The sequence below is a fragment of the Festucalex cinctus genome, chromosome 20, assembly GCF_051991245.1.
Source record: "Festucalex cinctus isolate MCC-2025b chromosome 20, RoL_Fcin_1.0, whole genome shotgun sequence".
In the NCBI taxonomy this organism is placed as follows: domain Eukaryota; kingdom Metazoa; phylum Chordata; class Actinopteri; order Syngnathiformes; family Syngnathidae; genus Festucalex; species Festucalex cinctus.
In genome coordinates this window covers 16,380,752-16,405,882 of record NC_135430.1, presented here as the reverse complement: position 1 = coordinate 16,405,882, position 25,131 = coordinate 16,380,752, and the positions used below count along the sequence as shown (strand labels likewise).

Sequence of the window (25,131 nt, the reverse complement as noted above, 5' to 3'; positions counted from 1 at the left end):
TCACCAACAGTTTTGCTCATCAACTCGTCTCAATAGCCTGTATTTATTTATTTATTTATTTATTTGTTAATATACATATTTTTTATTGGAAGGATCTGGGAACTGAGTTGATTTTTAGTGAGATGAGGATAAACACTTAATAAAACAGTGTCAGCAAGCTGTTTCGTCATTCACATCTTGAGTTCTGCCAGGGGACTTTACGTACAAGAGTAATGGAGGAAAAAGTTTGTTTTTTTTCTTTTACATTAAAAAAAGAAAAGAAAAGAAAAAAACAGTGCGTGTAATGAATTTCATGGTTTCTTTTCTTGTCTGTTAGTCACATGATACACTCAAGTTATTCAAATGAACATGTCAAGAGAACAATTGTGGTCTAGTAATTATTTTTCCATGGCCGTACATTTCAACTTTTATTCATTGGTATGATGCAAACTTTGAGTTTCGTTTGAGCTGTGATTGTTTTGTCAACCTCCTCTGATAAGATTTGTCAAATGTCGGGCTTCCTGTTACACATCGCTTCATCACATCCTGATGCTGAGTCTAAACAAATATTCCCTCTGATTTGGACTCTCGCTAAATTCATTATGTGATTAATGTACTGCAAAACTGAAATTCCTAATTTGTTTGTTGTCTGAAATATTTGTTCTATTCTGGGTTATATATCGGCTATGTGAAAGCTTACCTTTGTACTAAACTAATCTTATTAAAAGAGAAAGTGCTACCAAAAAGCTATTTTTCTTGGGACAAATCAAATCCCGGAGGCACAGGGCAAGAAAAAACAATAACTATCGAGTTTCCAGCCACTTATGAAGATTGAGCTTTCTGCATGTCTCTGCGTGAGTTAAAGATGCATTCTCGCTCCTTGGAGACTAAACAGGATTCAAGGCCCTTCCGGGGTTGAAAGTTTGTTTGTTATTTCCTGGCATTTTCAAGTATGTGTCCTTTGCGCATACAAAAAGCTTTTCAATTTAATTGTGAAAAGAGACACAATTTAAGTAATTATTTTTAACTTACCAGACCTAAGAACATGGCAACGCTGTTTGAGCGTTTGACATCTTTGATATCAAATAGATGCTCAAAAGCTGCAACATCCTTAACAATATGCAATTTGTGACTAGTGAGGTAAAATTGTGCATTAATTTACAACTGTGTGCTGCTGTTATAAATAAATAAATAAATAAATATATTTTATTTTTTTATGTTTATTTTTATTATTTATTTATTTTTTGTCAGCGATGTCGTTGCCACGTTCCTAAAGTTTTCTGTACGTGCATGGTGTTTGTCAAGACGCAATCGGTGTCCCCTGCACGATCGTTGGCGCGCATGCTCAGAAGATCGGCCATCTTGGATCGCCAACTACGGGAACCATACTAGAACAAACACCTTTACATTCGTGCGCGAAAGTGCGCGTTCGTAAAAACACGATACATGAAAGAAATAAAACAGATTTTTGATGCATTTAAAGGAACTAAGTAAGATTAAATCAGTAAGATGTGCATTTTAACTTTTGACCTCATTACATGAAAGTGAGGCTGCATTGTTGTAATATTAAGTAAGTCTGCGGTGTGTGTATATTAAATGACCCCCCTGCCTCACGGGTTCGCGCAGGCATATCAAGGTATTTTGTTCTAGTGTGTTTGCCGTAGTTAGCGATCCAAGATGGCCGATCTTTTGCGCATGCGCGTTACCGATCCTCCAGGGGTCACCGATAGCGACTTCATCTTGACAAACACCAAAATGTTGTGACACGTTAGTGTTATCTATTTATTTCGAATTTTGGCAGTTTTGGTCCTCCATATGTTGTAGGTGGGGGGTTTTTTTGGACCTGGGGGAAGATTTTAGTGGTTTCAGGAGCTGGGGCTGGGCATTAAAGGTGAGGAGGGAGTGGCGTTTGTGAGGTCACACATTGATTGCAACAGGTGTGCGTTTGCCTATATAGACGCCAAACAATTTTCCCACTGCTTAAGCCTTGTGTGGTAGCTTGACATCAATGAACACTTGAGTGGGCTGACTGAAGTGACGGAATTTAGCAGGTCGGTAATATATTTTATTTAATTTATTGTGAAGTTTATTATCCCAGTTGATATTCTGCACTGACAATTTGGGTTTTATTTTAGCCTACAGACGCGTGTGTAACAAACACAAATTCACTTCCAAGTGGTTATACAAGAGTCGACAATAATACGTAAATGTTTTCATATCGCTCAGACTTGATACAATCAACCAAGGGAATTTAAATATAACTCAAATTCTATCAGAAAAACGGCAAAGATGGGGGGGCGATTTAAGAAGTCTTCGTTTGTGAATGAAGAATTTGGCCAAACATAAAATTAAATGATAGCACATTTCTTTGTTCTTGTCTTCAAGAAAGTTCCAACTGTTACAATGTCTCTTGTTATAAGTCGATCTCCAAAATGTCTACGAGTACACTTGTACACGGTTCCTAAATACTTGCGTTTTAGTACATTCAAAAAATATGTGGTCTATTGTCTCTACACCATTCTCATAGAGAGCACATGCATCATCATCCATTTTAAATCGTTTTTTTTTTTTTGTTTTTTGTAAATCTTTGGCAGGATGAACAGCATTCAGAATTTTAAAGTGTCTATTTCACTTTTGGTGGAATGGGAAGTTTTTAAATAAAGTGACTTTAGCTTTGTTATTGTCAGAGTTGTCATATTTATTTCCTAGGTTATTGTTGTTGCTTTTACCAGGGAAAAGAGTTCCAACAAGACACTGTCTAATGAACTTGTTTGTGCGTTTTTTGTCAGTGAGAGAAATCCCTTGAATAGTAATGGTACCCAATTGTGGGTTGACACATTGATGCTCAAGTTTATTTTTTGTAAGAAAAACAAGTTCCTTAGGCAGTGCTTTCACCACACGTTCAAATTCAATTGTAGGACGATAGAAACTATATATTTACCACAAAATTGCTCATAACTCAGCATAGTACCATCTGTGTTCATCAAATGTACAATAGACCATATATTCTTATTCATCCAATCTTTATAATCTTTATTTGCACTCATTAAATTTGTTTTCAAAGTTTATAATAACATTGGAATATTGATTTTTGGATATATACGTACCCAAATATTTAATTTCAGATTCAATGGGAATATTGCATATGATATTTCTTTTAAATGAGTGTCATGGAATGCAAGAAGTTCACATTTCCACTGATCGCGTGTTGACAGTGTTAATGCCCTGATTAATCAAGCAAGCAGGTTTACTAGAAAAACAACGTTAAACCGGAATGCCGATTACAGTATCTTTAACTTATAACATATTGTATGTAAAACAGCCAAAATTTTGACGCTACAACGAACCAAAATGTTGTGGTGTCAAACTTTCATATTTTATTAGACATCCTTTCTGGTGAATTATCAGGCAAGAATGACAAAAGAAGTACGTTACCATCATTTTATTTTGATAGGCCAACCGGAAGTACAAAACCTTAAAATATTGGTTTTGTGTTATTCCAAGAGCAGCAGTGTGGTTTGGGCAAGCGGAGAGCAGCGCTTCGTGTCAGCCTCGCTGCTTGTTGCTTTACCTGCTTTTCGTGCCCTTTTTACGTTTCACTTTAAATTGAAAAGCATTTGTATGTGTTATGTGATTCTGGCTTGAACAATCAGCGGTGACGTCATTTTGTATTTTTGTGGTTGAGAAAGCTGGTCCGGTGCCAGCGAGGCGGTGAGTTGCACCGCCGCTGCTGTGGCGGATCATCTTTGGAGAGGGCTGCTGCTACGGAAATACCACTTCAACGCTAAGGTAAACAATCTAGCATTTTTATCAGTAGTCGGAGAGAAAATTACTTATTAAGATTAAGAGGTTGTCTATTTCACTGATGTTACGTGGGGATTGCTACTTTTTCCCTCCCTACCAATTGAAGATTTTTTCGTCATAATGCTACTGTATTGATATGTCTGATACAGTGTTAAAACTAAAAAAGATGAATGATTAATCATGGTTTTTTTCCTGATCATCCTACAATGATCTCACCTGTAAAAGTAGCCATCATTAGAGAGATGAAACTAGTAATTGACATATGAAGCTTCATGGAACCTTTGTAAAGCACTTGAGATTTTTTATTTTTTTTAACCATCTCCTCCTTGGTTTGATGCTGTAATTGAAATGTAATAAATTTCAATGTCACTGGCTTTAACATTCAAACCCAGAGCACCACCTCCAGGAGTGAAAACATATATATCCATAGTGCTTCGTTTTCCCCATCCCTGGATGCAACCGTTGTGTACTTTTTTCACCTCTTACTCTTGAAGCGCTCCTTTCATCCCACGTGCTCAGTTTAAATTATTCAAGGGTCACTTAACAGCAGTGGATACTTCTGGCTGAGGCCAAAGTCGTTGAAATAGATCAAATGAGTTCAATTCAGGTGAATCTGTATCACATTGCTTCTGCTTGTTTACATGCATGAGAGAGATTTCTTTTTTTTTTTTTTAAATCGATCCTTGCTGAATAATCACCAGACCTTGCTGCTTATTTTGTCAATGTCTTGCATAAATGACGGGCTGAACATTCATTGGCTAAGAGCTCCGCATGAAGGAGAACAGGAGGATAAAGGCCTTATAAACAGTCGACCGCTGACTCCGCAGCCAGTTTAATCAAGGAAATGGAGGCAGGATGAGAGGAAGGGCAGATGGAACGTCTGGGATGCAAGAATGAGAAATGTGTGACAGTAAGGAAGGTTAATTGAGGAGGCGAATCGGACATAAGGGGTTGGGTCTTTGAAGAAGGTAATGCCGTCAGCTGAATGGATGCGACTTCAAGTTCCCAGGGAACAACTTCCATGGCAGGTCCCAGGCTGCAACCTGATTTACGCACACCTAGCTTTCCTTGTGGACTTGCGGCATACATTTTGTGTCCCCATGAGCTGTGGGTGATAAATGTGCACTCTGAGGCCGTTTCTTTTATTTATCTGTAGTGATGAATATGTACGATAGCCATCTGTGACACTGAGGTTGGTAAACTCGGTTTGCTCTGTGTAATCTACCAAAGTGATCAGGGGTCGTGACAGCCATTTGTGTCATACAACATCAAAAAAGGAAAACAGGTTTTACTGATAATCCCAGAACGGTTATGCATTCGGGATTGAATCACATGCTAGACCCTGTCAAGCCATATGGAAATGTAAAGACTCGAAGAAAGACTTGACTCAAGCTTTTACTAACGCGTCATAACTTCCAGTCTAGTCATCTTAAAGTAGAGTTAGATTGTGGGGTGTGCCTTTGGTATTGGTTTCATGGAGCTCTATTTAACCAACACTTTAGGCTTCTTTTTTTTTTTTTCCCTCTGCATTTAGTTTGGATGTCTTTTGGGTGGTGGCGCCTGCTTCTAAAAACAGCCTTAGAAGACCCTCCAAGGAGTAGTGAAAGCTGACCTGCTTGCAAGCGCCTCCTGTGAAAACGAAGCTAAACATGTTATGTTGGCGCAAAGAATAGTAGCAGAATGTGTTTATTGTCACAGCCTGGACTGTGAGAGTGAACAGGAATGTTTATTTGGCTTTCAGGCCTCGCATTTTTCGAATAAACGGAGACTCTGCCTAAGAGTGTTACCTTAATCGCTACCAAGAGTTATACATAACTCATAGAAACGCTCCTGAAAACCTGACGTTTGTAAAGAAAAATACATTATAATTTGTTTTATGGAGGTTTTAGCTTTATGAAAGAGACAATGTTCATTGACACTGTTGGATAAATATCTGGGACTGCAGTTTTATATTACCTATGGTACATTGACATATAAACATGTGGAGAAAATGTAGGCCAAATCTTATTTGGGGGCGGGGAGGTGCTTTCAGAGGTGGACATTCCGTCAATACTGACAAACTGTCCGTCGGACGCTTGCTATGCTGACGAATGATGAAACTGGGGTGGGGGCGGGGAGACTCACTAAGCACTGACGAAGTAGATTTTTGTTCATCACGAACCGGGTCAAGTACTAACAGACCTATCAGTACGTCACTGACTGCCGCCTGTTCTGCTAACGATTGAGAGATTCAAGCCGCACCTGTCTTGTGTGTTTGTTGGTTGAGTGGACTGCACTGACTATATATGAAACGGCATTTCACTTCCTGTACAGTAGATGGTTAACCTTGCGCTTGCAAAATGAATTCTCGCGGTATTTGTGAGTTAAACTCCGAAGAATACCATCTTGTACTGCTCCCGCAGATAACTGCCGTTCCTGAACCACTGGTGGTTTGGACCAATCACAGTGCGACATTGTGTTTAGGGGGGCGGGATATGCAACTGTGACGAAACCAGGAAGCCAGCGCAGACGCCGGAGCTAACAAACAAACCTAACATGGACGCTGCAATTATTTCTATTCTCGCAGAATGACTCACTGTTTCCCTGTTGAATGTTGAACAGCGAGGGGCGCTTCGTGCATTTCTAGCTGGTAAGATGTTCGTGCTTTCCCCCCTTCGACATGAACGGAGTTGACATTTTGAAATTTTCACCCGTGGCCGTGATTAATTAAAACAAATGTGTAGAATGTCGCATCGGCCAATCAGCTTGAATTATTGTACAGAATGTCCCACCTTTTCCTGACAAAATTACTGTGGCGCGGTACCAGATTGATATGTAATATCCATCTGGCTATTGCCAGGTTAGTAGATGGTGGTATGCTCCGAAGAAGAATAATTGAAGTTGAACCCTGTTGTAAAATGTGACATGGAAACATGAAGTTTCAGGGTGAAAGAGAGACATTGTAAAAAGTTCATAGGTTGCCTGGAAGTAGTGACCTAATAAACAATGCAAACAGTGTTCCCAGTCTTTGTGAATGGGTCTTTTTGACACTTAACGGTCAAATGGCTATTGAGTCACAATGAGATATACACTAGCACATATCGTAGATGAACGAAGAATAAAAAGAACAGACGTGACCGAACTAGGACTTGAACATGTTAAATGAGCACACAGGCAATGTCACGGGCAATGCCATTAGTCTGAAACCTCAAACATGTCTTTAAAAATTAAACATGACAAGTATATCCTGATCCCCAGAGGCATAACATAAACATGGAGAGCTTACTGTTCCCATTCTGTACAGTTCTCACTCTGGTAGCGGAAATAGAGGTTTTCTAGTTCAAGTGTCAAACCGGGGCCTTAATGAAAGGCATCTGCTAGTCATTAATATGGCAGTTTCTGCACATTCAAGTTGAGGTGGCCACAGCTGGGCCTCTTTGGATTGACACTAAACTTTGACGTTGCTGTTTGTGTCGAGACAAACAGCACCGTACTGTAGCTCTTTATGACGTCTTGACTACTGTCAGCTGGCTTGTGTTTTGCACTGGTGCTGCTTTTTCTCAGGCACGTGTTAGATTTCATTTAAAAATGCAGACATGTATACTGTACATCTATTTAGAGGAGCGGTAGATAAAGTTAGTCTCCCAGCAGAAGCAGCGCTTAGGCTGCTGGGACCAGTAGCGCTGGTGAAAAGGTCTAAATCTAGACAAGGTCTCCTGATTAATACTTCACAGCTGTTTTTGTCTGACACTGCAGACATGCCGTCATTTTTATATCTAAATGGTTTGTCTCTCAGGAAGGAGGTGCAGTTCTTGTCCATTATCCAAGAAAATAAATACCTACGCAGATATTTGTGTGGGAGGATTGTGTTTTTTAACTTCATTCAAAACTCTGCAAAATAACAATCTACACTAGACTTCTCCATTCTTTTCTATATATTAAATGTAAACCATGTTAATGCTGCTGTTGCGGGTGAAGGGTGGCGGTGGGGGTCAGATGTGACTGCGTCTCGAGCAACATAATACAGGCTTCCTGTGTGATCCAGTTGAGCTTCCTGTGTTTCAGCAGAGGAAGGGCCAGCTCAACAAAGACAGTGTGGTTTGTGGAGATTTTAGTGTTTGGAGACTCCTCCTCCAGCTCTGGGCTCACAATGGTCTTTGACCATTACAGCTCATGGCACTCACTCGCCAAGTGACAGGAACATGCACAGGAACCTTTCTCTGATCTGCCTTTTCTTCATGATAGCTGAGTAGTAGTGCTATAAGTCTTTCATGGTCAGACTCTCATGATGACAGCTTTGAGTATAAGCTCGCCAATGCTCCACATTGGAGGCAGATGAGGACAGAAGTGAACCAAAACATGTGTGCAACAAACATCGCCTCCACTTTGATAAGTAGTTTAGTTTTTATCAGCTGGAATTGACGTTGCTGTAAAAGGTCTAACAAGGAATGTCAATGATGAGCTGGTAGCTACTGGTGAGAGAAGAATGAGGATCATGGGCTCAGATTTGGAAGTATCAGTATCAGACAAAACGTTCATCTTTACAGAATTGCTCTCACAAAGCTGTTGTCCACTCAAATTGTGTGCTTAAAAATATAAATATGTAATGGATTAGTGTTGTAGTATTTGAGATTAGTCTTGGTCTCGAAGACTCAAGTTTTGTGTCTCAATCTCGTCAGTGGCAACATTTCTTCCTCATCATATGCCATAACGAGTTTCTGCTTATTTTACACACGTATGATTGAGCTTGTCAGTACTGTAAATGTGGCCTAATCATAGCTATCCACTTAAAGGCAATTCAATGCGTATCTCGATATATGTACCAAGACCATTTTTTTGTTTGGCAAGTACCCGTCCATTCATGTTACTTCGTGTTGAGTGACCTTGGATTGATGGAGATTGTTTCTTCTGCAGTTTAGTTTGTCTTCATGTACTGAACGTTGTCTGACAGCATATTTAAAACAGTAACCTGATAAATATATGAAGTGCCAAAGCTGATTTTCAGCTCTTAGGGTGTTACTCACATTTTTAGATCCCTGCTATCATTTTAATACTAGCCCACAGGCTGGTTGGTAGTCTTTCTTGTTATTGAATTGATTTGGGTTTATGTGCCCTTGACTCAAAGTAAAATAGCTTCAACCACAAATGGCCACTTTTGTAACCACTTGAAAATGTGTTCATATGTCTGTTAGGTTGAGGCTGGGTGCAGTTGAGGTCTTTTTGTGATGGTCTACCTTTTTGGAGTGATTGCAGATGCCAGGTGGGAAGGATGAGTCCGAAATATCTTTCCCGCACTGCACAGCTATTTTCACCCTTGGGATGGAGCCATGTATAGTGATATGGACTTGGCCCTTCTCAACCCAAGCCTGTGAACGTCTCAATTGTTTCTGTTGAATTAGGGAACAAGCAGCAGTTGGGTGTAATCTTTATTCAATATAAATGTTTTTTTGTAACTGTTCAAAAGAAACTAAGACAACTTGTACATTACTGATTGAAAGTAAGCCCTTTGAAAGCCGTATCCCTGCGTAGGAGTGTATCTTTAGCCTTTGTCACACACAAGTGGAATGCTGGCTGGCTTGAAGCCCACCAATGTGGCTGAGTGTTTTGTGTAAAATGCAGAGCAGAAGATTCAAGACTAGCAACAAGCAGCTTTATAATAAAGCTGACATTTAGGATAACATTAACCCATTTTTAACATTATAAAATGGATTGTTGTGAGGATTAGGTGAGCTATTTCTGATCAATTCTAGTTGTTGTGACCGACCCAACTTTGAAATGTTTGTGATGTACAAAAAAATATATATATTTTACAGCTCCATAAATGAAAGACAAACATACCTGTATTTAGATGTTATTGTTTAAAACTGCTCAATGCAACTATTTTCCAGCAAATGAAATTACAACATGCTTCAGATGTTACTCCCCTCTGACTCCATACTGACAAGCATAAAATGTGGAAAAATAACACAAGCTAATATCCTGAAAACATCTTCGGTATGTTTATTTGAAGATCTGAATTAAAGTAAATGACGGGCTGAGGAAATACGAGTTGATAGGAAACTTTTATATTTTAACATTCCTTCCTCTGGCTCACAATTTCTACTCCAGTTCCAGTAGTTATTTCCTCCCAACCTTTACGTCACAAAAATAAAACATCATTGCACATACCATTTCATGTGCATTTCATTGCACATATTTGCTTTATCGACAACTGTTAACCGTTTTTTTTTTTTTTGTTTTTTTTTTTTTTTTTTTTGTATTGCTGTGATGCAGTTGCTCATTCAAAAATGCTGGAAGCTAAGAAGCACCTAAAGATTAAAGGCAGCAATGTACTCATTATTTATCACACAAGGCCTCTTTTATGGGACGTGGGTGTCAATGAGTTTGGGCATTAAGAATCATCATCTTTCATGGTCTCAAAGGACAGCCTGATTCATTGTCCTCCATGAGAAGAGCCTCCTGATGGTTACTAGGGAATGGACAGAAACACCAGAAGAGCCTGTTTCATGTTCCCCTTCAGCTCTGTCGGAAGCCGTGTAACCTCTGAAAGTGCCAATATTTTCCCTCTCATCACTGTTTTAAGTCAAGGCCCACTGGCTCGGTTTGGCTCATATAGGACAAGTGAGCTGTGGGTTGTGATGCTGGTTCAAGTGGGAGAGGAGGGAAAGAGGAGGGGGAGCGTGGAATGCCCAAGATATGCCAGGGACAACTCTAGAGAGACTGAAAGCATGATGGAAACCCTCAAAGTATGTTCTAGTGTACAAGATTTTATTTTTACCATCTATTTTAAGAAACATTCTGGTTAAAGAAGTGCACTTTTTCGACCAGTTTCTACTTCCAACAAATGTCTTTCGCTAATAAATGGCCTGAATATAATCAACTAGATATTGACGAAATTAGTGAAATTACTCTCTCTAAGCACTGTGAAGAGCAAATGCTCCCATGAATAATGACCGGCAGTGCCATGGTGCCAGTGAAGTAGCTTAGGACTTTGGCAGTAAAATGTGTTGGCAGCTCAAGCTGCACAATGCTTTTTTTTTTTTTTTTTTTATTTTATTTTTTTTATTTTATTTTTTTATTAAATAAATTAAGAAAAAAAACAGGGCTTTCCTGCACTTAGGATATCTGTTCTTCCCCAGACATGCTAAGGAGGAATGGAAAAGGAAGGAAAAACAGGAAAGGGCGGTGCATATTCCCCAACTCTGAGGCAAAGAGGCTGACTCAATTCCAAAGGATCCCACAAACTTTGCTCGCCTCTGCTGACTTGGCTCTTTCTTCCCGAACACCCCTCCGCAATTTAAAAGTACACATGTTTTTAGTACACTAGACTCTTAAAAATGAATACAAGATTGTTCTTCCCTTGGCTGAATTATAATTACTTCATTACCTTGGCAAATATGTCATTTTGATTAAGCATAGCTCTGCTTTTGCCCACTTAAGTGGCAACAATAAATACAACTATTAGAGCTGATGATGAATACAGCGGCACTCTCGCATCTAGTATGTGAATCTATTATTTCTGCATGAGAATGAAAATGTGATTTTGTGGCCTGTGAATTTCTCACTAATTCCTGAATCTCTGACTTATGGTCAGAGAGGGTAGCTAACAGGGTTTAGTTTCACTCTAGCTGAAAGTGCAACAGTCAAAGAATATACTGTGCTTTGCTTTCAATCACTTGGGGAGCGGCATGGCTCAGTGGTGGGGTGGTCGTCTCCCAACCGTGAATTTGGTGGAGTTTGGGGAGGTTTGATCCCCACCCCACCATGTCGAAGTGTCTTTGAGCAAGACACTGAACCTCGATTTGCTCCCAATTGACATAGCAGCGCCCTGTGTAGCAGCAGTTGACCATTAGTGCGTCAATGTGAGGCATTGTAAAGTGCTTTCGGCACCATATGGTGTAGTTAAAAGCGCTATACAAAAAGTCAATTTACCATTTTACTTGTGTACTTGTGAATCCAAACCAGCAGCTCAATTTTTAAAAGATAACATTTATAGTAGAGTAGTATATGTCTCAATTAGGGGTGTGAATTGCCTAATACCTGACGATTCAATCCGTACCACGATTCATAGGTCGCGAATTGATTCGATACCGATTAATCCCGATATGAATTTACAAGTCGATTGTTGCGTTTTTTTTTTTTTTTACTCAAATTTAGAAAATACCATTCAGTAAACTTGTACATGTACACTGTAAAATTTGTATGAAAATTTATTTATTAATCTGAAACTTCAGTCTTATAACTGTAAGCTACTGTATTTAACAAACAGGTTGTAACATTGTTCATGTTTGAACAGCGTTGAAATAAAATATTAAGGCTTAATGGTCCATCAATATAACATTCTTCCATGCTTAAGGTGTGAAAGTTAGACGTTTTGTTGAATATTTTTTCATCAAAAATGGATGTTAAAAAATCGATTCGGCTGCCTATTTAATCGATTCTAGAATTGCGTGCTGTCGTATCGCGATATATTGCCGAATCGATTTTTTTTTAACACCCCTAGTCTCAATCCCTCCTCTCCGATTGGTAATGGTGGGGAAAAAATGTTGTTACATCAGGCCGTCATTGAAAAGGCGGGCATCCCCGCCTTTTCGGCGACTGCTTTATGACGCGAAGCCTTGAAAAAAAAAAACACGCGGACTGAGCCTCAATTTGAAGTAGGTTTACGTCTGTCGATCAGGGTCAGGTCTGACGGTCCATCTCAGTCCTTCACATCATAAAGCACTCGCCAAAAGGTGGACGTACCTCAAAATATTTGTCAGTCTTGTCAGTCACGGTGCAGATGAGCAACGTGGTCGGCCTTTAATAAAACAGACCTTGAGTGTGATTGAGGAAACGGCAAAAGAAAAGAATACTGCTTACTTTAAAAGTGTCAACTGCGTTTCATCCAAATTTGTAATCCCAAGGGTGATACGGCCTACGTGCATCAACCCTTGGAAGCACTGCCAATCTCACCAGTGATCAGCAAACGAGTATCCTGTTCGCTTCCTGTACCGTTATGTTCCTGTGACTAACAAGTTGTCGCCTGGTCAATTTCACTTAGTAATTTAGAGTACTACTCTACATTTGTCCCGGGGGTAATGTTCTAAATAGTTATACATTATTTACCACATTGTGAAGTATGGAGGAGGATTATGAAGGAAGGCATTTTTTTTGGCCTGCTCTCTCCTCTCCAAAGTTACTCCAGTTTTCTTTCGAGCATTCCTCTGTGCAGCTGCAAAGCCTCACAGGCTTCTGACACATCACTGGTGTCTGTATTTGAAGCTGAAAGTGAATCCCAAATAAGAATGTTCAAAGGTGTTTCTTTCTTCCCTTTTGTGGTCCCAGAAATGTTGCATACAGACAAAGTATCATTTACAAAAAAAAAAAAAAATTAACTTATACTATGTTGTGATTAAGTTTTCCAAACACCTTGATAGTGGTGCATGATCGCGACAGCTAGGCTAAAGGCTCTACTTATCTCATACAGTAATATGACACATACATGCACCCATCAGGGAACAGTATTTCAGTCTAATCTCGGCGTCTGTAGACAAACCGTCGACGTGTATGGGTCTTTATCATCGGACACTGGTGCACGCACATACTTCAGGCACTGAGGGAATGCATCACTTAACACCCCACATTGAACGTCAGCGCTTCCTTTACCACAGTGTAAGGGAATGCAGTCTTTTATGGGATCTCTATGAATAGCCAAGGAATGCTACTGATCTAAAACTGTAGTAATAAGTTGTTACATCAAGCTCTAATTAGAGACTCCTGCCTGGATTCTTGCATTTGGGAAACTCTCTTTTCAATGACTTTTAGGAGTTTGTGATTTAAGGGTTATCTGGCTATTTGTACATTCCATGTGTAAATTTGTTTTATTTTTTATTTATATATTTTTACTTTGACGTACTCCACAGTGGAATCTTAAAAATGTAGTGGAGAAATAGTTACAACTAAATTTCAAAATATCTGAAGTATTAAAATTTTATTTTAATTTCTTACAAAAACATAAGGTGCGGAGTTCTCAGGGTCAAAAGCATCTCTGAAAATTTAAATAATTAGTTCCCTGAAGTTAACACTTTTTTTTTTTTTTTTAAATGGATTTATTATCAGCCGTATTCTTCTTCAAAATAGCCGATGCCGACCGATATTCGTCAAATTGCTGAATATCAGTGCCGATAATCGGTCTATATCCCTACTACAGAAAGTTTGTCTTATTGCGATATACAATTTAGGCGCAAAGCAACAAGACAAACGGCAATTATAACCGGGTACTCCCCTTTCTAGTAGCACACATTAGCAAACACCATCAATAATAAAACTAAAACCAAATGGTAAACGTGACTTTAGTTGCTCCCATTCCAGCTTTTCAGCACAGTCCCCTTATTATTAAATCATGAGAGTCGTATTAAGAGCAATACGGGATGAATCGATTCGACTGACCAGAGGACCCTCACACAGCTGAGGGGTCAATATGCGTTGCTCGAGAAGGACTCGAAGGAACTCATGCTATTTACAGTAAAAGGAATTGTGGGAAAAGGCAGACTGTGTGAGTGTGTACGCATATGATTATTCCCATACAATGTTTGTGTGTCTGAATTAAATGATCTGCCTGTTGCCCTGCGACGGACTGAAAATAGCCAAGCAGCCCCCATACGCACATACAGGCACAAGATAATTTATTACCAACCAGTCAAACCTCAACCGTTTACAGATTCAATAAACTGCCTAGCACAATTTAGCTCTTCAGTGCATTTATTATTTATTTATTTTACAGGAAATGAGTTCAAATGTGAAGGCAAACATGCACATCTGCTGTTTAATGGAATATTATGTTCCCATGTTCTTTCAGATGGACCCGAAGCTGCTTTTGATATCGACATTGTTAGGAGTCTTCTGCAATGCTCAGAAAGGTACGCAGATTTGGCCTCTGGTATTATACTGTTGCGTATGTGAGTGTCACTGATGAACGCTTGCAATGTACAGTAAATGTGTTAGTCATAGTGATGATGCATCCTTTCTCGAAAAAGAAGTAGCTACTACATCCCGATGACGTCATTGACTAGCACCGACGGTCCACCTCAGCACTACAGGGAGAATAATGGTGGCTTGCCCTGGATATTCCAATCCTGTCTACAATTACGATAGACCCACAGCGTTCCAGATGAACTGATGTGTAAACACGGGGGCTTACAAGGCTGCATACGCTGCATCCTTTTTTTTCTTTTTTTTTTTCTCTTTGTTTTTCAGAGGGGAATGAGTGCATCAGTGTGAATGCCAGATACTGTGGAGAGTGCATCCAGGCTGGAGCAAAATGCGGCTGGTGTACAGACCCGGTATGAATCGATGCTCTCAATACAGGGTTTTTTTCACAGGTCAATAAATGGAATTTGCTAGTAAATGGCATTAAAATGTTTAATATAATTGTTAGTCATGCTTTATTTTGCATACAACATTGTACAAACTTGTCACTATAACGCAGTTTAGCAATAGTAAACGTGATAAAAATATGTTATTTGTGGGGACTGTTGACTAATTGTCATTTACAATGAACTAAATGCCCAGAAGTCATTTAACAAGTTGCTTCATCTTCCAAATACCAATTGCTCTCAATTCGAAAAGAAAAATGTACTGTCCTGTCACCAATGTCCAACATGAAACACTAATGCCACCTTGTGGCAGAAAAATTACCTCAACACAAATCTGACTCAATATTTCACCCTCCTTTTTAACTGTAACTTAACTGTAACTTAATGAATCTCTTGCTATAAAATTACTCTCTCAATGAACTAAAAGATACAAACACATTTGTGTTTATTAACCATATTTGTCCATTTTTTTTAAATTAACAAGAATATGAAAAACTTGGTTTGTGCTCATTAATTCACCTGAAACCTAATAAAAAATCCCATCCCCTTCACCTTAACATCATACTTCAAAGTCTCGCCAGAGTCGTGAAGTTCAGGAGACCAGAGGAATGATCAAAGGAAAGAATGATGACGCAAAGTGAAATCCAGCATTTTTTTATTTATTTTTTTTAATCCAAACTGATGTAAAGCTGCTGCTAAAATATTGCTGTAAAAGCACTGGATCGGTTAGTTTTGAATTTCTGGCTATATTAACTGTTGATTTCAGGACTTCCTAAGAGAAGGTGAGACCGTGTCTACCCGATGTGATGAGCTGCAGTCGCTAAGGAGCAGAGGTTGTAGAGAGATGTTGATAGAGAACCCTCGTGGAGAAAAGAAGATCCTCAAGAACAAAATGGTGACGAACCGCAGAAAAGGAGCGGGGAAACTAAAGCCAGAAGACATCACCCAGATCCAACCGCAGAAGCTTAGTCTCACCCTCAGATCAGGTGAAGAATTGATTCGCTTACTGTGATTATCTCCTCTGCTAGTATTAGTCCGGGTTTAACTCTTTGATTTCCAGTACCAGTCGATTTTGAGCATTTTCACTCATCTTTCAAAGCAATATTTGTGCGCTATGACTACATAAACGTGGTGGATACCATATGAACGATTTCTTTCTGCCTTATTCCGTTCTTTAGTAATCACCATTTGAAAATAGGTCTTTTAAGTAACATAGTTTTTTGCACAACAGTGACTGACACAAATATTTTTTTTAGTGACACTGAAGTAGATGTCATGTGATACAGGCTTTGCTCATTCACATCATCCTTGACGTTCTATTGCATCAGATTCGTCATGTTTCATTGTAATTCGATACACCGGCAGCCCATTGAAGAGATAAAATGCTGCCATCTGCTGGCCATAGTTGGTGGCTGTTTTTGATTTCACAACCTCGATGACAAGGCAGCGCTGCACAAGGCATTGCACTGCCCATTGAGAGAAAACAAAAAACTAAAACGTCAATTAACGTTTATGGCAGCATTCATTAGGATTTTAGAATACGGCATTAAACGTTTTTGGCAGTCAAAGAGTTAACATTTGTTTGTGTGTGGGCAGGTGAGCCTCAGTCTTTCCACCTGAAGTTCAAGCGGGCAGAAGATTATCCCATCGACCTGTACTACTTGATGGACCTTTCTTACTCTATGAAAGACGATCTGGAAAATGTCAAGAACTTGGGAACCAGTTTAATGCTCGAAATGTCCAAGATCACATCCGACTTCAGGATAGGTGCGGAATTTAGTTGACAATTTAAAATTTGGAAATGTGCTTGATTTTTGGTTCACATTAAATCATATCATTTGTGTCATCCCAATCTCACAGGCTTTGGTTCTTTTGTGGAGAAGACGGTCATGCCGTACATCAGCACCACCCCGGCCAAGTTGTTGAACCCCTGCACCGGTGACCAGAATTGCACCAGCCCGTTCAGCTACAAGAACGTCCTTAAGCTGACCAGTGACGGCAAAAGGTTCAACACCCTGGTGGGCCAGCAGCATATTTCGGGAAACCTGGATTCTCCTGAGGGTGGCTTCGACGCCATCATGCAAGTGGCCGTGTGTGGGGTATGCGGTAAAAACCAAATAAACGTCCATCGTAACTTGCTCAAAGGGATGTCCAACCATGTTTATGCGCTGATGTGTGAACACCCATCAAGATTTTTGTGTTAAACCAAATCTCATGCACGTTATTATTGAAACCGGTAGTATTTCACAATGTATCCATTTTTTTCCTCCTCTCTCAGGAACAGATTGGTTGGAGGAATGTGACTCGCCTTCTGGTGTTTTCCACTGACGCCGGCTTCCACTTTGCAGGAGATGGCAAGCTAGGCGGCATCGTACTGCCAAATGACGGAAAATGTCATTTGGAGAACAATTCGTACACTATGAGCCATTACTATGTGAGTATCCAAGTTTTGTAATTTTGGGAATAAAACATGGCCACTCTTCTGAATGTAATGTTTTCTTCTTTGTTCAGGACTATCCCTCGATTGCTCACTTGGTTCAGAAGCTGAGTGACAATAACATTCAAACCATCTTTGCTGTCACAGAGGAGTTTCAGCCTGTTTACCAAGTTAGTTAATTTTTTTTTCTTAATGATTATATGCTCTCTCATACTCTTTAACACAGAGGTTCTTAATTAACCTTGTTGGAGGCACTGAACTCCGCCAGTTTCTCTGTGCACATTCACCAAACACTTCTTTATTGGAAAAAAACAAACATTGAGTGAAGTTTTTAAAAATGTCATTTATTCATTTCATAGCAGATACATCAACATTGTTTTCATCATGTAAACTGAATTTTAAGTTTTAGCTTCTGATACAGATGGAGTTCAAAAGTGTTTTGTAAATCTTACTACTCTTGTTTACTCATGTGTATGTGACACTTTGGAAGATGTTCAGTGTGAATAAATAAATGTAGCCACAGCTTTTAAAAAAAAATCCGACTAGTTCAAAACATCTGTTACAAATTAATGGCAGCGTCTCTCCTTGAACGTCTTGATTATTTCCAGATGGAAACTTTGTCCATCTGAGTGTGATCAAGGTTCTTTCAATGCTTGACCCCACAGAAGCTCTCTTGTGCTTCTGAACAATAAAACTCATGTAATGCAATAGTATCCATGCAAATTATATGAAAAACAACTATAGTGCAGTACTTTGGTGCTATTTGGATTATATATTCTATGATGTGGTTTATTGAAAAAAATTGAAATGTAACTTTCTGTTGTGTCTCCAGGAGCTGAAAAATCTAATACCAAAGTCTGCAGTGGGCACCCTGTCTGCCAACTCGAGCAATGTTATTAACCTCATTATAGATGCTTACAATGTAAGTATGACAGACAAGTATAAAATATGTATGTCACATGAACCACTTTTTGCACCCTTTTTACTTTAAAGGAAAAGCAACCTGAAACATTTTTTTACAGTAATATGTTCTATACAGCCCTACTAGTCTAAACACAAACTATCATTTGAAGATAAGTTAATCTTCGAGCAACGAAATATGCTGAAGGCTGTGCTGTGACAAATCCTAAATTCTCTAATACTCAGTTAAGCCATTTGTATAGCCTCCTGTCTAAACAAAACTACCAGATGACATTCCATTGCAGGGGGAAAAAGAAAAAAAAACTCCATCCACGCTATTATCTCTTCTTTGTTTGACAGTCGCTCTCGTCTGAGGTCATTCTGGAGAACAGCAAGCTTCCAGAGGGAGTGACGATCGCGTACACATCCCGCTGTAAGAACGGAGTCATTACTGAGGGCGAAAATGGACGGAAATGCTCCAATATTTCAATTGGAGATGAGGTGAGGAATAGAATTTGGAAAACATATTTATTTATTTTTATTTTTAATTTTAGGTCACATAACATTGGATTTTTTTATATATTTTAGGTCACATCAAATTAGGTTTTTTTCCATTTATTGATTTTAGTTAACAAAAAAATTAGATTTTTGATTTATTTTAGGTCGCATAACATTTGATTTATTTGTTTATATATTTTAGGTCACATAAAATTCTATTTGGATTTATTTTAGGTCATATAAGATTTGATTGTTTTTTTTTTTTTTTACATTTATGTATTTTAGGTCACATAAAACTCAATTTGTATTTATTTATTTTAGCTCACATAAAATTTTACATATGTATTATAGGTCACATAAAATTTGATTATTTTTTACTTATTTTAGGTCGCATAACATTGGATTTTTTTACATTTTTTTTTTTTTTTAAATCTATTTGTGTATTTTAGGCCGCATAAAATTTGATTATTTATTTCAGGTCACATTTACCATCAGTGTGACATCTAAGGGCTGTCCAAAGCAAGGGAAGCCTGAGACAATCAAGATCAAACCTTTGGGATTTACGGAGGAGGTAGAAATCACCCTCAACTTCATCTGTGAGTGTGAATGCCATAAAGAGGGCGTCGCCAACAGCATTGACTGCCACTTTGGGAATGGGACCTATGAATGTGGAGCCTGCAAGTAAGTACAGATATTATTGCAAGGTTGGGTTCATCATAAACGGCGCAAACTCTCGTTCATCCCAGGTGTTACGAGGGGCGTGTCGGCAAGCAGTGCGAATGCAGCAGCAACGACGTGGCCACGGAGGACATGGACCGCACCTGCCGCAAAGACAACGGCACTGACATCTGCAGCAACAACGGCGACTGCGTGTGCGGCACATGCGAGTGCAAGAAGAGAGACAATCCGGAGGAGCGCTACAGCGGACAGTACTGCGAGTGTGACAACTTTAACTGCGACCGCTCGGGGAACAGACTGTGCGGAGGTGAGCGACGCCATGGAGCTCGGGAAAGCACATTGACGGCGATATTAAATATTTTCTTTATGATCTTTTAGGGCACGGGCGCTGTGAGTGCAGAGTGTGCATCTGTGACAACATGTGGACTGGGAGTGCCTGCGATTGTTCTCTGGATACCAGCACGTGTCTGGCAACCAACAAGCAGATTTGCAACGGCAGAGGGACTTGTGACTGTGGCACGTGCAAGTGCACGGACCCCAAATTTCAGGGTCCCACCTGCGAAGCGTGTCCTACCTGTCCAGGAGTGTGCACTGAACACAAGTAAGTTTGACCTTTCAGAAAAGAAGTTACTTGGAGGTCACAATTGCATTTGTAAGATAGTGATAGCTCAGTGTGTTTTTTTCTGTTCATATTAAGAGCTATCTAATCTTTAATATGAAGTAATGTGAAATTCTACACATTTTAAAAATTGTAAAATGCAACTTGCCCCAGTCTCCACAAATATATACATTATTATTCCATTTATTATAACTAAATTTTGACGTGGACGTGTCTGCTTCCTTGCAACTGGAAATCCCCCAGCACAGGCTTTCTAAATCATTATTCGCATGTTAAAAAAAAAAAAAAAAAAAAAAAAAAAAAAAAAAAAAATAGTGGTGTTAAAGGAACTTTAAATTTTGACAACCCTAATGTCAAGGTTATTGTGCCATTTTCTAAAAATTGAAATTTGCCAGTACCCCAATGAGCAAGAACTCCAATGTGGCCTGGACTATGAGAGCCCTTCATAGCAGCTTGCAGCTCTAGTTCTACTTTTTCTGCAATTCATTGAGAAGAAGGAAAAAAAACAATTTGCATCAAAACCCTTGATTGGGGTGTATATACAGTATTTTGTGGGAAAACAATCTGACAATTTTTTTTAAAGCATATTTAGAAGGATTTTTTTTTTTTGCCGTTTTGTGTAATCTTGCTCTGACTTTAAAGTCAGAATTCTATGATTAAAGTCAGAATTCTGAGAATAAAGTCGAAATTCTGATTCTCACTTTAAAGTTAGAATTAAGTCGGAATTCTGACTTTAAAGTGAGAATACTGAGAATCAGGTGAGAATACTCATTTTAAAATCAGAATTTTGAGATTAAAGTCAGTTTTCACTTTAAAGTCAGAATTCTGAAAATAATGTGACACTCCTGACAATTTTTTTTTTTCTCTCTTCACTGGCCCTACATTGCTGATCACTTGTGGTGTATCTGCATTTCCTCCAGGGAGTGCGTCCAGTGTCGGGCGTTTGGCACAGGCGAGTTGAAGGAAACGTGTGAGCGAGACTGCAGCTATTTCAACTTGATCAAAGTGAAGACCAGGGAAAAGCTGCCGCAGCCCAACGACGCCTCATTCCCTTTGATGCACTGTAAGGAGAGGGACGCCAACGACTGCTGGTTCTACTACACCTACGCTGTCAACAACAACACAGAAAAGGAGGTGCATGTGGTCGAAACTCTGGGTAAGCTCGGATGTGGTTGAAGTTCACTTCAGGCTCTGTGGCAATTCCATTCCCAAATAACTTAAGTTGCTGTACATACTGCCTGAAAGTTTCCTTGATAAATTTGTTTTGCTGCGTTTCAGACTGCCCCGCCGGTCCCGACATCATCCCCATTGTGGCGGGTGTCGTTGCGGGCATTGTCTTAATTGGTTTGGCTCTGCTGCTCATCTGGAAGCTGCTGACGATCATCCATGACAGAAGAGAGTTTGCCAAATTTGAGAAGGAGAAGATGAACGCCAAATGGGATACGGTGAGGCTGTGGAAGTACAAGTTGGCGGGACATTACAGTTCCCCGAGTCTTATCAATGCAGAAAACAGGTGTGGAGAGTCTGGTGCAATGTTGGCCTTGAAAACAGTACATTTGTGAAGCTGGTGTCATTCTGATGGGCTTTGCAGACTGTTAATATTGCGATCAAGTGGCTCACGTTCTTTTTCTTCAGCCTCATCTGGGGAAACAGATCCAATAGGTTTCCTTTGAACAGCACTCAAAATCCAACGGAAAATGTTGGAGGCTCCATGGACTTTTTAGGGAATGTTATGCACTCGGAACATAGCTGAAGCTCTTTTTTTTTTTTTTTCCGGGGAGTGTCTGCGCCTCCTCCTTTCCCTACTTCCTGCCTGGTGTACAGTCATCGGCCAACATCAATATGACAGGATTGACCCAATGGGCTGTAATCAGGCTCCACCTAGTGGTGGAGTGATGAAAGCTCTAGTTTATGAAATGTAGGTCTCTTCTTCCACCTTCTGGGGAAATTGGGGTAGGAGAAGTCAAGTCCCACTCTTCTAAATACAGCAATCTTATTAATATAGTGTTTGTGGAATATGAGTTAAGCGGCAAAATCTACTTTTTTTTTTTTTTTTTTTTTCCCCCTCATATCAGGGGTGTCCATTTTGTCACTAGCTGTCCACAGAAAATGACATCCAATTTACTCAGGGCTCGGGTAACGGCCAATGACGGCTCAGCTTCAGAAAACGGGTGAGCCATAATTGGTGTTCACCTCAGCCCTGAGCAACTGTGATGTCATCTTTAGTCGACAGCAAGTGGCAAAATGGCCGCCCTCCTCATATAGATGAAGACGGGCAGATTTTGCTACTTAACATAATGGATGAGGATTAGGGCCAGTGAAAAGGGGGGAAAAAAATGGTTGGTTGGTTTCTGACTTTATTCTCAGAATTCTGACTATGACATGAGAATTCTGACTTTATTCTTTAAAGTCAGAATTCTCACTTTAAAGAATTCTTACTACAAAGTAAGAAATATTACATAGGTCATGCTGCGCCTTACAGGAGACTGACATGTTTTGCCACCATCTTTCTGCTACGAACACCCAAAGGTCGCCGGGCGTAATTAGCATCAGGTGGTAGTTGCAGATCATGTCGGACCCAATGGGCCGACCGCCACTTACCTTACACAGCCGGGGGCCTGCAGATGGCCGCTGTTGAGTCCCATGATTCGGGCTCAAAAGCAGCTTGTCTCACAATTTTACTCACGCTAGTTTTTGCTAGCTTCTCCTGCTAGCTACTATTGTTAACCACTCCAGCCAGCCACTCTTGCTTGCTTCCTCCCTACAAATGATAATTGGTAGTGATTGGTGGTAGGCTTGCATGTGCTTCAAAATTGTTGTATTCTATTATTTCACCGCTAGATGTCACTAAATTGTACACACTGTAGCTTTAATCTCAGAATTCTGACTTTCTGATTCGCCCGCACAGACAATTCATAGCTCTACGTCACAAAGTCAGGATTCTTACGTTAAAGTCAGGATTCTCTCTTTAAAGAGAATCATTTCTTGCCACTGTCCCTAATCCTCTCCACAGACACAATATGAGTAGTGTTTACTTCCACTCTGAGCCCTTTTGTGTTATGCACGCCTTTTACGTTTTCATTTTTGCCTTTTCTCAGTCTCCGTCTTGCAATCTTATCATTCGTTTCCCTCCTGTTGAAATCTTTTCTGTGCTCATTCTCTATCTGTAGCAAGACAACCCCATATACAAGAGTCCTATCAATCAGTTCCAGAATCCAAACTATGGACGTAGAGCTGCTGTCCTTTAAGTTTGTATTCTTTCCACTTTATTTTCCTGCATGGGTTGTTCGTGTGTGTGTGTGTGTGTGTGTGTGTGCGCGCGCGCGCGCGCGCGCTCTCTCTCAGTATCTTCTTTTTTCTTTCTGTTTGCAAAACACCTAAATAATACATGAGGGGAGGAGGAATGTAATAGTGACAAAGCAAGTGCATGAGTGTGCTGTGATACGCAAGATTTGAAGATCAAGTGTCATTTCTGGCTACAATTACAAAAAGACATTGTCTGGTAAGTGTACGTTTAAAGAGGTCTAACTTGAAACATCTCAAAGGCATGATTGTGTTTTCAGTTCACTAAATTAATACAATACAAAAAATAATAATAATAATAATAATAATAATGGTTGCCAAATGGATTGCGTGATCAGCAACTTTGATCTGAATTAGTCATAATTCTTATTCATGTTGTGCTTTGTTTGATTTCCAGGGTGAAAATCCGATCTACAAAAGTGCTGTTACGACTGTGGTCAATCCCAAATATGAAGGCAAATGAACAAGATTTTGACATCGTCAGCATTTGGCTTCTGAGGAGGATTTATGTTGTTTTTTTGTTGCTTCGTCATTACAATGCACAAGTGTCTGTATTTTTACTAACACGTATTTATATGCTTTTGTTGTATTTTAGATGTACAGTATGTGTATATACTTTTCAAATTCATATTTCTTGAACGTTTATGGATTGAAGTTGTTTTTCTATCCTGCCAAAGGTCATATCATTTCATTTGTTTTACCAGCAGAAGGTGGGCATCAGCAAAAATAATTTATGTCCCAGAAATATTAAGCTTCTCAAATTTGTGTGCTCCCAGCTCGTACTCTGTCCCCCGCTTGTGTCTTTCTGCACTGACTGTCTGTGGTGTCTTTTGATATTTACGTAAATCATCAGCCCTAGCGCCACATTATGTGTATATCTTGATAAAAGAAAAAGGAAAAAAATATTTAGTTTGACATTTTGGTAAGGTTTCATGTTGCAAAGGTGAATGAATATTTGTGAATGAAGTTTGGACTGCAGCTCAGAAATAATGAAGTTTTATTGCACTCAAGTTTTTCAGACTTTGAAGGAATTAAACCACAAAGGACATTTAATATCAACTGTGATTTATGTGGTTGATATACAATCACAAATGGAGTGTATACCACTTGTAAAATTATGAAATGATGGCCATGTTGCGTCAAAGGATTTCTGTTTTTATAAAAGCTACCCACTGTAATACATCTGATTTACCAATAAGGGTGACTTATTTTCTTCTCAGGTCCTTTCCTGTTTTTGCCAAGCACGCCAAAAAAAAAACAAAAAAAAAATTGTGAACTTGGTTCTCAGCCGTACTTTTTCTGTTTTGTTTTGCAAAACTGTTTTCACCTTAATCCCTCAGAAGCACCACACGCACGCCTTTACAGTATTGTCTGAAAAGTGCCTTTTATTTCAATCACCATGTTCTCTCCCAATGCTGTAATGACTTATTTATTAAATAAACTCTCAAAACGGTGTTGTTTCATCTGGTAGGTGGGAGGGGGGGAGCAAGAGAGAGCGAGAATATTTATTGAACATTTATATTTATTAAACAATGTTATTTTATTAAATATTTATTACTTATTAAATATAAATAAAA

The 25,131-nt window shown here is 39.3% G+C and overlaps 1 protein-coding gene across 3 annotated transcripts; it reads left to right on the top strand.

The window, feature by feature from the left end:
• The first annotated feature begins 1,902 nt into the window (after nucleotides 1-1,902).
• Nucleotides 1,903-25,007, top strand: itgb1a (integrin, beta 1a). 3 transcript variants are annotated; one of them, XM_077508816.1, is made up of 18 exons: nucleotides 1,903-2,030; nucleotides 3,669-3,768; nucleotides 14,603-14,663; nucleotides 15,001-15,086; nucleotides 15,886-15,901; nucleotides 15,960-16,105; nucleotides 16,716-16,886; nucleotides 16,980-17,218; nucleotides 17,398-17,553; nucleotides 17,631-17,726; nucleotides 18,389-18,478; nucleotides 18,817-18,957; nucleotides 19,433-19,635; nucleotides 19,701-19,939; nucleotides 20,011-20,233; nucleotides 21,172-21,407; nucleotides 21,530-21,696; nucleotides 23,952-25,007. In XM_077508816.1, exons 4-18 carry the CDS (start codon nucleotides 15,065-15,067, stop codon nucleotides 24,015-24,017), a joined length of 2,211 nt encoding a protein of 736 aa, XP_077364942.1. In that variant the 5' UTR covers nucleotides 1,903-2,030; nucleotides 3,669-3,768; nucleotides 14,603-14,663; nucleotides 15,001-15,064; the 3' UTR covers nucleotides 24,018-25,007. The 3 variants fall into 3 exon arrangements, with proteins under 3 accessions (XP_077364942.1, XP_077364940.1, XP_077364941.1); XM_077508814.1 differs by having other exon boundaries at nucleotides 15,886-16,105; XM_077508815.1 differs by lacking the exon at nucleotides 3,669-3,768 and having other exon boundaries at nucleotides 1,989-2,030; nucleotides 15,886-16,105.
• The last annotated feature ends 124 nt before the right edge of the window (nucleotides 25,008-25,131 follow it).